Raw genomic sequence first — 13163 nt, 5'->3', positions numbered from 1 at the left:
GTCAATGAGCCAGATTTACAGCTCTTTAGAGAAGCAGAGGATAAAGAACAAAAGAACTGCAATATTACCACTTACCACTGGAGTTTCAATTGGTACTGATGGCTGCACTTGAAGATTTACTGCAACAGTCTGTGGTGGTGGAAGAGTTTGAAATGGCAGCTGGACCAAAGCTTCTGCAGCAGGAAGTTCTTCCTCAGAAACCAAAGTGTTTTGAACCAAAACCTGGCCCTGGGACAGAATTTCAGGCTGCACTTGTAAAGGCTGCACAGACTGCAACGGCAGTTGTTGAATCTGGGTTGAAGATGCTGACAGCTGAGGAGGAGCTGCAAGAGGGATAGGTGTGGACTGCAAGGCTGAATATTGCTGGTGTGGTGTCGAGGACATGAGCTGTTGGCCTGGGGAAACTAAGCTGGGCTGATCTACTGACCCTAGATGTACAGCGGGGGAAGATGGAAGTGGAAGATGCGATGGAAGATTGAGTGGCTGTGCAATAGGTCGTACTGGATTGGTGGTAGTTTGCTGAGAAGCAGCCTGCTCTGGCTGAAGAGCTGTTGGGACGAGGGAGTTTGCCTGTGACTGAATAAGAGCTTGAGGGTGAATAATTATTGTGGGTGATTGACTAGGAGAGTGAGAAGGTGGAGGGGATACCACTACTGACTGCTGAGCTGACTGGGATGGAGTAGGAGATAGTGTTAGAGGTGGAGGATGGATGTGAATAGGTGAGCAATGAGACTGGACGCTGCTGGGACCTGGAGGAAGCCCATGGCTTGGGAGCGGTAGACAGTGCTGTGATGGAGGGGGCTCCTGACCCGAAGGAGTCTGAAGTGCAATTGGCTGGACTTGCTGCTGCTGTTGCAGTATCAGCTGATGATGGGAAATCTTTGGAGGTGGTGAATGAAGTGGGATCGGCTGATGTTTTACTAGAGAATGAGGTTGCAATGGAGAATATGAAGCTGTGAGGGGGGAAAAAAGTGACAATTAGTATTTATTTCTTTTAAGTCCAGAGAACATTATAAAATATTAAAAGAAAGGAAGTTTTACTTTAAGTAAGATCAGTGCAACTTTTCCAACCCTCCGGATCTATGTTTAGAAATATCTTCTTTGACAGCATATAGTACACAAGAACAATTTATTAGGGGAATGTATCAATTTCCAAAACAAAATGCAGCAATGAATAAAGGAACACATACATACATATTTTACATATATATATACACAGATATGTACTTTCTATATAAAAGTACCTAAACTTATCTTTTCGGTGCTAGTTCTAAGATTAATGCTGATCCAGCCTTCTCTTATTTAAGAATTTCATGCAACTTTTAAATGGATTTAATCTTTGCCTTGAAACAGACTGGAACGGAAGAGATAAGCATGTCACCATCAACAGGATTTGTTGATAACTGCTAAGTTAAACTTTAGGCAATACAATTTTAAGACACCAAAAAAAATTCCAAGAGTTCCATATGAATTAAAACCTTTCAAAGTATTTGAACTTGAACACACAAACTGAAAGGTACTAATGTAAAAATAGTGCAGCTTCCAGAGATATTACACTACCTTCAAGTGAACCAGTGACTCACTGGTAATTCCTTACAGCAGACACATGCATATATTCTCCTTCACATGCAAACCTCTTGCTTTGTCTTTTCCCCTTGAGAAACAACTCAGTAATTTGGGGTGGGTGGGTTTATTTATTCTGTTAATGAACATGGATTTTTTTCCTTACAGAACTGAGTTCTAAGAGCATGAGGGCTCAATACCTCAAGAATGTCTGCCTTGCAGTCTTACTCCTCTAAAAGCTGCCATTAAGCCAAGCTAAATTCCACAGAATTCAGACCAATTGTCTAGACTACCCTTACTCTTTAAAAATAAGGAAGCTAAAACGCAAATACATTGTACACAATGTAAATGCCTATCTAACCAACTCCGTGCTTATTTTGATTTATTGCTTAATACAAAATACTAAAATTCTGGAGCACTATTACCTAAGGGTTTATAAAAGTACTTGATATAAGAACATTCTGATGGCACAGACAAGACACACACACAAAAGAACCACCAAAAAAATAGATTTTGATGAGAACAAGAGGCTTGAGGTCGTTTCAGCCCACGTTTGCTTCTCAGAGATTGAGGATGACATGTCCTGACAATGAGCATATAGAGAGACCAGTAATGAGAATCATGTTTGTACTGTGATTCAAGCAAGTATTGCAATTGCTGTATTGTGATTTAAGAACACTGCTGTATCACTCTGCTAAATCAAAATCCTGCATAACATCCAATATCAACAAATAAGTAAATTTACTATTAAACATTAAATCCTATTCATGTGGAATGTCTAAAAGAACCCAGAGAGCACCAGACTCTCACAGAACCATAAGGTACAATTTAACTTTAATAAAAATAACTGTCTTATAGCTCCATTTTCATCCTACCTGGTGTCATTAAGTGATGTATGCTTGATGTCCGTGTGACTGGTGTACTCCGACACTCTGGAGTTGGGCTCTCGCCTTTTCTATTGCTTTCTGAGGGATCTGGTTGGCTGCCCTTGGAACCAGTTACAGGTTTATTAGGGCACAGAGACAACGACTGAGTTTGACTGCTGCTCTTTGGTGGGCCATTCTGTGAACCTGACAATACACCCAACTTTTGACTGCGCAATGTCAAGTTCTGAACCTGGGAAATGAACAAAAAATGAAAAAACCCAAACCATATAAACATCTATGACAAACATCCAGGCAAAAATAGCAGAAAAATAATGTTATGTAAAGTTTCTTTATCCCATGTGATCAAAAAAAGTAAAAAGTTAAAAATCTGCATACCAAAGTACCTTTCAAGCCACAAAATTCAGAAAAGAATAGGGATCTTCAATTACTTCAGTGATAAAGAAAATAAAGGAAAGTCTGTTTTTGCTATTCAAGTTTTAAAAGAAACGCAAATTGTTCATTACATTAATTTGAATTAAAACTTGCCTTTTTTCTTCTTTATTGTGCCTTCAAAGTGAACGACACAAAGCATCTTAAGCAAATGCAATTTTATTTTTATACAGACGTTGCAGAAGTACAGTGGTCTTTAAGCATGCTTCCAGACACTAACATAAACCAGAGCCTTGGGTAGTCAATGGGACCAGAATCTGCTGTATGTTATGTATGAGCCCTTTAGTTCTGCAGCGTTATTAGTGTACCTTTTCATCGTGAAATCTCCAATGTCACATGAAACAAAAGGTTTGCCTTCTGAAATGTAAATCAGTCAGTGATTATTTTCACTAGTATCTGTTGTATCACAGCCAGATTCTGTACATCATGACCCCAACTTTCCAATCCGACATGCTGAGTCAGAATTTTATTTTCAAGGATAAAGACTATCCTTGTAGCACTAATTTACATCATACATTACATGAAAAAGAGGAGTAATTATTACCATCCACTATTTTGATTATATAACCCCTTCCTCATTCAACAGTTGGTATTTGTGTAATGAACAGCTAGTTGAGATTTTACTGCTCGCTGTTCAGTGTGTTACCACTGGATGCATTCAAATCCTGTTCTGAAGACAACAGTATTTGTTTCCTTATTGGCACGCACAAGGCATTTACTGCAATACTATCTCTGTGAATACAAATCAACCTTCAGCACACCTTAACAGATACAGTAACTAATCTGAGACATCCAGATCACACATGAGGGGGACACGTATGAAAAGAAAAAAGTACGAAAGCAGAAGGGAAGAAGAGTAAGTAGGAGAAAAGTGTCAGTTCACCTAAGAGGCCATGTTAGGCATTGCCATTGAGACACTGCTAATCATCGATGAATTGCTGAGTTTGTGGTATTTCTGCATGGAAGACAATACTGTGTACTATACTGTACCTTCACAAACATCTTGGCTAAGTGTAACATACACACTTATGTATATAACTAAATGCATTTTTTTTCCTTATCAACTGGCATTGCCTACTTGCTCAGATTTGCCTATATGATAAAGACAGACATTTCTCTAAACCCTGAAGGAGCAGTCCATCTTTTCAACAAAGGCTCAACCGACAAACTTAACATTGTGAGCTTGCTCAACAACATCCTGCATAAAAACACAGTTGGATCCCAGCAAACTCTGCCCACCTCAAATACCTACTCAAAAAGCAAAGGGAAGGCAATGATTTCCCATTACCTCAGAACAGTGACACATCTTTAAGGTTTTCAAATCTATTAGAATCTTCTGAAGGGGTTAACAAATGTAAGGTCAGAGAATTATATCAATTCAACTGATATAATTTACTTGGATTTCTAAAAGGTTTCTAAACAAGGTCCATTTAACAAAGGCTTTTAAAGAAAATGTTTTTCCAGATGATACACAAATATGTTGAGCAGTGAAAAGGTGATACAAGTTTAGCTGATAATATGAAGTTATTCAAGGTAATAAAGATGAGAGCTAATTACGAAAACCTAAAATGTCATATCCATGATCCAAATTTTACATACAGTATGATCACCTCTAAATGTGTGATGATGGCAAACAGAAGACACTGAGGTTATATATAACCAGTACCCATTAGCAGTTTTTACAAGCAAGTAAAACTTAAGCGCAATGTCTCCTTTCTTCTCAGTTTTGGCCCACTCTACTGGACATACCTTTAATAAATTTATACAAGCTCACCTGAGTAGCTGCAGACTGACAAGAAGATGAGGGAGATGATGAGACAACAGGAATGTCAGACTGAACAGCAGCCACAGTGGTCGCAGGAGTAAAAATAAGCTGTTAAGCAAGAAAAAATACCTGGTAACAGACTGAAACTTTGAAAATACGTGAAAGAAATGCAATATTTTAAAGAAAAATACATAACTTACATGTAGCGATGTACAGCTTCTAAGATTTACTTTTTCACTTTTAGATGAACTTACTCAAAGAACAATTTATCATGGTAGTTTAAGTAAAAAGATAATAATGTAAAATGAATAGAATACTGTAAAATATTTGCTCTATATATTGAGAAAAATCTTTCACAATCTTTCACACCCCTACCATCTTTCATAGAAGTATTTTAAAGACTTTCCCTCCAATATTACAAATGAGTGAAACAAAGACAAAAGAGTCAAGAGAGCAGCCCAATATCTACCATATTAAAGAAAGAGAACTTAGATTTTTCCAATCTGTCAATATGCTATTTAAGAAGCAGAGCTGTTATATGAACTTTAACTATGCCAATTAAGTGTCATAGAAAGAACAGGTATCATAGAAAGAACTGATTGGTACCTGAGCATTCACGTACAATTTCAGTAATTTCTATGAAATCCCACACAGATTGTAAGGTTCAAGTCATACAAAACTCACTAGATAAAGTATTAAATAAAAAGAAAATAAAAATTTCCTAAACAGATTTTTCAAAGTTGCCAATTAGGAAATAGAAATGCCACATTGACAGGAAATGGCAAGAATCCGATGAGTTCCATGTGAATCCAAAGGGAATGAAAACTATGTATCTAACTTGAATTCTAGAGACAATAACACAAAGAACAATCTTAGTTAAATCTAAGAAAATTTTAATCTGGATTTGGAACTCTGAATGTTACCAGTGCATTGGAAAACAGTCTACCTTGAATATAGACCGATGCCAGTATGCCCTTCTACAAAGCCAGAAAAGACAGGTGCTCTTTTTCTATTTTTCCCATCTTTGATCAATTTAATAATTGTAGTACGACCAGGCTAAAAACATTTAAGCAAAGTTCGCCAGAGGATTAACCTAGAGCAATCCTTTTACTTCTCATGTCTACAGTGTTTCAGAAGATACATATTCACAAATTAATGACTGAATTCTCAATGCTATCTGAAACTAAAGAAAAATATTTATAAATAATTTATAGAAATAAAATAATACCTGAAATGGTTAAGGTTGAGGGGTTTTTTTGGGAGGAGAGGGGGATGGACGATGACAACACAGGGACAAACAAAAACTAAGCTTAAGAACTGTAATCAAGACTTACCATTTGAGCTCGTAGATACATTTGAGCCTGGCTTGCACTCAGGGTTGGAGAGGTGCTCCCCAGCAACATAGTCTGTTGGGTAATACTGCTGCTGGTGGTGTTGGAGGTCTGTGAACGGCTTATTATCTGTGCAGGTGTAGGAGAGGTGGAGAGGTTAATCTAAGGAAACAAAAATATTGCTTCTGTCATGGAAATTCATTCATCCTAGGGTCTAAAGCCAGAAAGCCTTTGACAAAAATGGCAAGGGCAGTTGAAATCTCTGAACTAATATAAAAAAATATATTGAGCCAATCATCACAAAACCGGATTCTGGCAAGATTGTATGTTTTCATTTTTAAACTGCAAGCAACCATTTCACAGTGAATAATAATAAGCAGTTACAATTACAAACAATTATATTGTGACATCTGAAAAATATACCTTGTAGAAATATAGATTTACAGAATATGTAGCATGAGCTTGCAATATTTTAAGAAAAAAAACCCTGAATTTTAATATTTAAGCATCTTTAAATGTTTATATTATCAGACTGGACTGATAGCTGCTGTTAACACTTTTTATGCAATCTGATCAGTGGCACTTCTTTGTGCCACTATATACGTACTTTGATTCCTCATTCTACATATGCACATTTAAAAATGACTGGAGAATAAAACTTCCTACAGTTTCACATTAAATGCTCCTCAATGATTCTCTTTAGCATCTTCTCAAACAAAAGCTGTTGTGGTTTTGGTTTGGGGTTTTTTGGTTTAGTTTTTTTTTTTTTAATTTTTTTCTAACCAGTCTAACAGAGTTAAGTGCCCAGCTCTTTTTCATCACTTACTCAAAAGATTTCCTTGAAAAATCCCAGCCCAATTATTGTTAGTTTAACATCAGACATCTTTAAAGACTTTTCCTCCTAAATTTAATGACTGAATGATTTTACTTCTCACAACTGTAAGCAAAAGCAATGCTATGAGAGCTTAAAAAAAAATATAGTTAAATCACTGAAGCTATGCACTGAAGTCATGAACAGCTTGAGGGCATGATTAATAAGCAGGATGTCTGTAGGACTAGCAAAGTCTTACTTGATACAACTCTAGAACTGTACATAAGAGACCGTGCAAATTACACATCTGGAGATGCCGCTTAAAGAAATACAGCATGAACTGAACACGGAGCTGCTAATAACTGAAACTTCAGCACAAAACTAGAATATGGATAAAGTAATTGAAAGTGCATAGAAGATGCATGATGAAAGATGATCATCAATAAAAGAATGAATGCTATAAATATATTAAACTGATTAAATGTTTATGTGAGCACTGACTTGGATTCTTTAGATTTGGTGCTCTTCAATCACTGATACATAGAGCGATGATTTTAACCTACAACAGCGCCCTGAATAAAGAAACTAACGTGAAAAATCCAATAGGAAATCACGTAAAAGATGAAAGCTCAGGGAGTGACTCCTGCAGTGGTCTGAACAGTCACTAATGCTTGTGGAGTGAGCAGCTGCACCTCAGAGCACCAAGAGCGAGCTGGGACCAGGGAAGCCAGCCTCCAACATTGGCCAGCAACGATAGCAGCTGGCAGCACGCATCAGGATGACTAGTGGATGCTGGAAGCGCAGCCAACACTTACTACAGAGTCGTCATACTTCTATTTACTGTTTTGGTAATACTAATTTTAACCACACAGATTTAAATACTAAAATCTTTTCTTTTTTTTTTTTTTTTTCCAAGTAGTTATATAATAATCAAGAGGGGTTGAGAATGGATGGAGGGCTTTGTTCAGTTACGTACCGAGGTCTGCGACATGCTTGACTGCTGAGTGACACTCCCAGTGGGGGAAGTACATTGCCTCCCACCTGACAGGCTTGCCTAAATAGCAAGAATATGTGTCAAATATTGAAATCAAAAAGTGTTTAAGTGATGTTCATATTATTGCATAAACCATCAGAAACATCCCTCTCTACCATCACCTTTTCTCTGACTTAACAGTAAAAACGCTTTACTCGGTGGAATTAGTATTCAGCAAAGTGTACTCGGCACTATGGAACGCAATCTGCAAGGTGCTAAATACCTTGAATTCCTACTCAATTTCAGGCACTTGGATTCTTGCAGATCAAGACTTGAACAAAAACTATCAGAGATAGTCTGTCAAACTGTTACTGATGGAGCCAACAGATCAGCTCACTACCTATGGTGCTCAGAACTTAAAATGTGACATCATTAAAAACTGTCATTATTAAATCTCACATCATAAATTTTATTATGATTAGAATCCTCTAAAAATAAAATAAACTTTATGAACGCTGTAAAGAACACTCACATATTCTAGAATGATAATTTGTGTAAGCACATCTAGTGTCTGTAACACTACGCTATTCCAGCCCTTCAGATGAATACAGGGACAGTGATTTAGATTTCTGTATTAACAGACTGCATACCAAAACTTCTTAGCCTTCCCCAATCTGATTTTCTTTGCTTTGTCTCAGTAACTGTATATGTACATACAAATCCATCACACAAAAAAAATGACAAATCAATATATTACCATAAACTAATGGAAAAGGTATAGAAGAAAAAGCAAGGAGCATAGAAGAATCAGTCCCAGTTCTGACAACAAACAGCTATATCCCTCAAGTCTTTAACTGTTTTAGCATTTCCATGTGTAAAATCATTAACAACCACCTATCTCTGCAATTCTCAATCTGAGGTCAACTGAGGTCAAAGGAAATCTTTCCACTGTGTGAGTTTTCAAAATGGGTCTCCTCCAATGTTCACTAGTGTTAAAAGTTGTGCTTCAGAAATGAAGTGTCATTTACTTTCTACATTTTCACACTCAGAGTTAACATTGAATTTTGCGATTACTTATAATGCAGCCAGATGTGTGGCAAAACACACTAAGATACCAGATGTTCATTATTTTTATTTGATTCCACTAAGACACATTACTATTCATTGCTTTCCCCATCAACTTTTAGAGAAAATCATAGGATGAAGATTCAAGTAGTCTATTTTTAATATTTATTTTATTACTGTTTGATGATTTACATGATGCATTATAATGTATGCAATAAAGCATGGAATGGTCGCCTACTGGAGCATCTGTAACACCAGACAAAATCCTCCAAATAGTTTGGAGGAAGATACAATTTAAAATACCAAAGTTGTTAAAAATATAACAATGAATTATTGTGAGGCATTAAGCTCAGGCACTTAAGCTGTTATTATGTTTGACAATGCTCTAGAATTGTAGTCCTACTCTAGATAGTAGTACACCATTCTTTTTCAGCAATCTTCGCTCTCACCTGTGGTACAGTTGCCAGACTCTGAAATTGGGTACTGCTTAAGTGCTGCTGCTGCAAAGCAGCAGTCTGCAGCATTAGATGCTGCTGTTGGGCTGCATACATCTGCTGGAGGTACTGAGCAGCTGAGCTAGGAGGACGATGCAAGGCCTGCTGAATAACCTGTGATGAATCAGTAGGTAATTAATTACAATTACAAAGTACACACCATGCTGACATGATGTTGAAGTTTACCTTTACAAGGATATAAACCCAAATAAATTCTTTTCACACCAATTATGTAATACTGAACTTGCTCCATCACTGTTCTCAACCAAGTCACAGAATATAGCCAAAAAATATATTCATGTTTTCAAGGAAAGCCTGACAATCAGCTGACAATACAGCATAACACAACATCCAAGCCTCTTAGGTTCTTGTCAACAAGTCCTACATAATGTTCCGCTTTTTGAAAGACCAGGATAGCATGAGAGAGATTCAATTATCAAACCCAACAGAATGGACCATACAGAGTTCAAGGAGACCTAATTTCAAGAAAAGCAAGAGGCAGCTGTATTTAAAGTAGCAGTTACACACAGAGATACCTCTGGATCTCTGTAGTCAACATTGGTCAAACGAACAGCCTTATTTTGTGTTGCTTTGTAAAGGCTTATGTTAATAACCCATACCCTTAGGGAATGGTGAAAAAAAACCCAACTTTCTAGCATAGCATTTCCCCCTCCCTTATTTGGGAGGCAGGCCTGTACCCTGCACTATACTTAAGTGGTCTGATACTCTTTGGTAAACAGTATCTTCTGAAAACCAGTAAGTCAGATATTGAGAAAGAAGACAGCAATTAAGAATGGAATGTTAATTTTGTGTAAAGTATTGTGCAATGCTTGTATTTGAGAGCACTGTACAGTACAGGAAAGAATATTTCATAGCCCAGTACCTGGACAGCATGCCTGTCAGAGCCGCTGTAGACAGATATCTGTGGCAGCTGTGTCCGGGAAGTGGAGGTGGTAGTGATAGTAGTTGTAGATGCAGAACACGTTGTTGTGTTCGGTTCATTCTCCATAGCTATGCAGCGTTCGTCCAGCCTAGCAGAATTGAAATAAAAGCAGATAGAATAATGGGCAATTTTAAAATGGTTTAGTTTGTAAGATTTGCTATTACTTGATGGGATTTGTTGAGAGATGCAGTTATAATCTTCTAAGATCCATCAAGAGTAGCAATGGGTGACCGATTTAGGCATACATGCAAGATTTCCAGCAAGCTACGCAGGAGTGCTGCTGCACCCCTCTTCCCCACAGCATAGCACTGAAACTGCTGGCTGACCATCCTGTGCATTCAGCAAAACACATTCTTGGCAAAAATCACTGGTGGCATGTTCTATTTGGAAAGAGATAGAAAGGATGTAGAGGAAAATTGCTTTTACTTTTTACAGCAATACCTTCCAAAATTCAGCAAGAGTCACGGAAGAAATTACCTATTTAAGCATCTCAACATCTCTAATGATTCTTCCCCCAGCCTTATGAGACTTTCCTCTGTTGCAGAGTACAATCTCTCTCTCAAAATGTTGTCTTTAAAACTGAAATGCATCACACATCTCAATATATGATGAGTGTTTACTTTAGTTTCTTTTTCAGTATTAGTATTATGATTAACAGGAAATAACATAGCTGCTGTTTATTGCTTTTGAAAGGATGTTAAAAAAACAGGTGGAAAGAAGATGGGTTTCCTTCTTACCATAAAGGGCTCAGAAAAATAATAATTGAAAGTGCTGCAATGTACAAGAAAAAAAGCAGCATTGGCAAGTACTTAACAAACTGCCCATTGGATGCTGCATCAAACAGGAACATAATTAGGAGTTTCAACTTAGACAGCTGAAAGCAGAATGCAGTGCTGCCAGGCTGCTACCTTCACCTCTCAAAACACAACTACTTTGCAAGTAGAGAACTGCACACAATGCTGTAGCTCCTGATTACTTGGAATACTTAAATAGATATCTGGTCAGCTAAGGTCCTTATGCCTACCACTGTATTGTATAGGCATGTATCTTTTGCCATCAAAGAAAATTCATAGCGATAAAGCATGCTTTAAAAGCAGAGCACCCTGCTATTAGAACTGAAGAAAAAAATATGGCTTTGTTGTTAAAAATTCAGATCAGATGTTGTGCATTACTGATGCAGTTTGTCTACTGACAGTAGAGACAAGTTAACATACATGGGTTAACCACTTCAACTGCAATAAAAACAGCATCACTTTTAAAACCACTTTAAATTAATTTCACATAATGGTAATGAAAAGTACCTTCAAAAAAAGTTGTCTCCTCCAGAGGACATTAAAAGCACATCAAAATATTTACACCTACGACTTGTCTAGCTAGTTTTAGCAGAGTTATGCAATCAGTTAAGTTAGCCTAAACAAACAACATTGGATTTTTAATTTCCTTCATTCTCAGCCACGTTTCAGATGCATTATTAGTGAGATGTGCAATGTATCCCACTCTACTAGCTATTCCACCAGAAGTTCATCCTATGAAAGCTTTTAATCCTTTAGCTGAAAGCGTCTCATTTTCAAAAAATAATTTTGTCATTGCCCAAGCTGTTCCCGCAATGGATGTACAACAAAAACAGGAAAGAGCCCCTAAACTTTTATTCAGCAATGGCCTGGCACTGAGATGTATCTCCAGTCCTTAAGATTCGGTATGAGATGCTTACTTGCCATCCCTCAGTCCTACCGCAACACACAAACACAGCAGTAACACACAGAAATAGCGTGCCCTCTTTCGGCTGAAGGAATAGTAAAGTATTTCAACAGATGACACTTGTTAAAAATCTCTCCTCTCTAAGTGAGAGGCAGAATGTTTAAGAGAGAACAGGAAATAAATAAAAAGTGGTTGTTTTTAGCAAGGGAACCAAGAATCCATTACAATTTAGCAGATGGATATGACAGAAAGCATAAAAACCATTAGAGATTTAAAAAGTCAGACTGCCTTTACAGTGCCACTTTCATTTACAACTTTGTATGTACAGAGATTACTTTTAGTTATAAAAAAAAATCTGATACAATTGAAAATAATCTTCTGAAATTGTTCATTGAGTACTCAATCTCAAAAAGGCAAAACTCCTGATTAATAAAATTAATTTTGCTAAATGTATGATGACGACCTTACAACAACGTTGCCTATGAGCAACTTTAACTCAAAAGAAACTCCATAATGCAAAGTAAGTTTTAGAAAACGCACTAAACTCCAACTTTAAACAACCACTACACATTTAAGTGACCCCAAAATACAAAGCACAACAGAAAACTACATTGAAAATAAGTATTTATTCAAGTAGTAACAGTACGAGACACCACAAAATTTCAAATTACATTGTGCATAATATAAATATTCAGAAGTTTTGTTCTCTTTATATTTTTGGTCAAATATCTAAAGTAAAAAAATATGTGCTATTCTATACCAAGAATGTTAAACTATCTTCACAGCAGATATGCATGTCACCACATCACCGTTTTTGAAAGTTTGACTTTTGATAAATGTCATAGCAATAACAAACACTGCTAACAATCTGCAGCCATAACTGGTATTTGAAAATATAGGTTTTGGGGGGGGGTTGGGTTTGGTGGGGGTTTTTTCTTATTCTTTCCCTTTGTGACCTCTCCTTAAAATGCTAAGGGTGCAAAACAGAGAAAACAAACGAACATTTCCTCCAAGTCAAACCCCTACGGGGAATTTTGTATGTGACTCAATGCTCCAAGATAAATCCTCTCTCTTTCGCTTCACTCTAGCTATAGTATAGGCCAACCCTGCCCAAACGTTGGTGTTCTTTATAAAAAAAAAAAAAAAGGAAATTTAAAACCACGCTCTGTGGAAATACAACCTACGCCACGCGGTGCAACTTGCT

General features: G+C 37.0%; 1 protein-coding gene across 7 annotated transcripts in view; it reads right to left on the bottom strand.

Moving 5' to 3' along the window:
- Window positions 1–10352, bottom strand: part of PHC3 (polyhomeotic homolog 3) — a 32425-nt gene extending 22073 nt beyond the window's left edge. For 4 of the 7 annotated variants that reach the window (XM_075761578.1, XM_075761582.1, XM_075761583.1 and 1 more), the window contains exons 1-7: window positions 10202–10352; window positions 9274–9432; window positions 7763–7840; window positions 5979–6137; window positions 4654–4752; window positions 2439–2679; window positions 76–953 (exon numbers count right to left, since the gene is read on the bottom strand). In XM_075761578.1, the coding sequence (XP_075617693.1) occupies window positions 76–953; window positions 2439–2679; window positions 4654–4752; window positions 5979–6137; window positions 7763–7840; window positions 9274–9432; window positions 10202–10327 (1740 nt within the window). In that variant the 5' untranslated portion in view covers window positions 10328–10352. The remainder of the gene's footprint in view (window positions 1–75; window positions 954–2438; window positions 2680–4653; window positions 4753–5978; window positions 6138–7762; window positions 7841–9273; window positions 9433–10201) is intronic. The other 3 variants (XM_075761579.1, XM_075761580.1, XM_075761581.1) reach the window with 3 other exon arrangements.
- Window positions 10353–13163: the final 2811 nt, after the last annotated feature.

This window comes from Balearica regulorum, chromosome 9, assembly GCF_011004875.1.
Source record: "Balearica regulorum gibbericeps isolate bBalReg1 chromosome 9, bBalReg1.pri, whole genome shotgun sequence".
Classification (NCBI taxonomy): domain Eukaryota; kingdom Metazoa; phylum Chordata; class Aves; order Gruiformes; family Gruidae; genus Balearica; species Balearica regulorum.
Note: the sequence above shows the minus strand (reverse complement) of the source record. Positions and strands in the feature narration are given on the sequence as shown.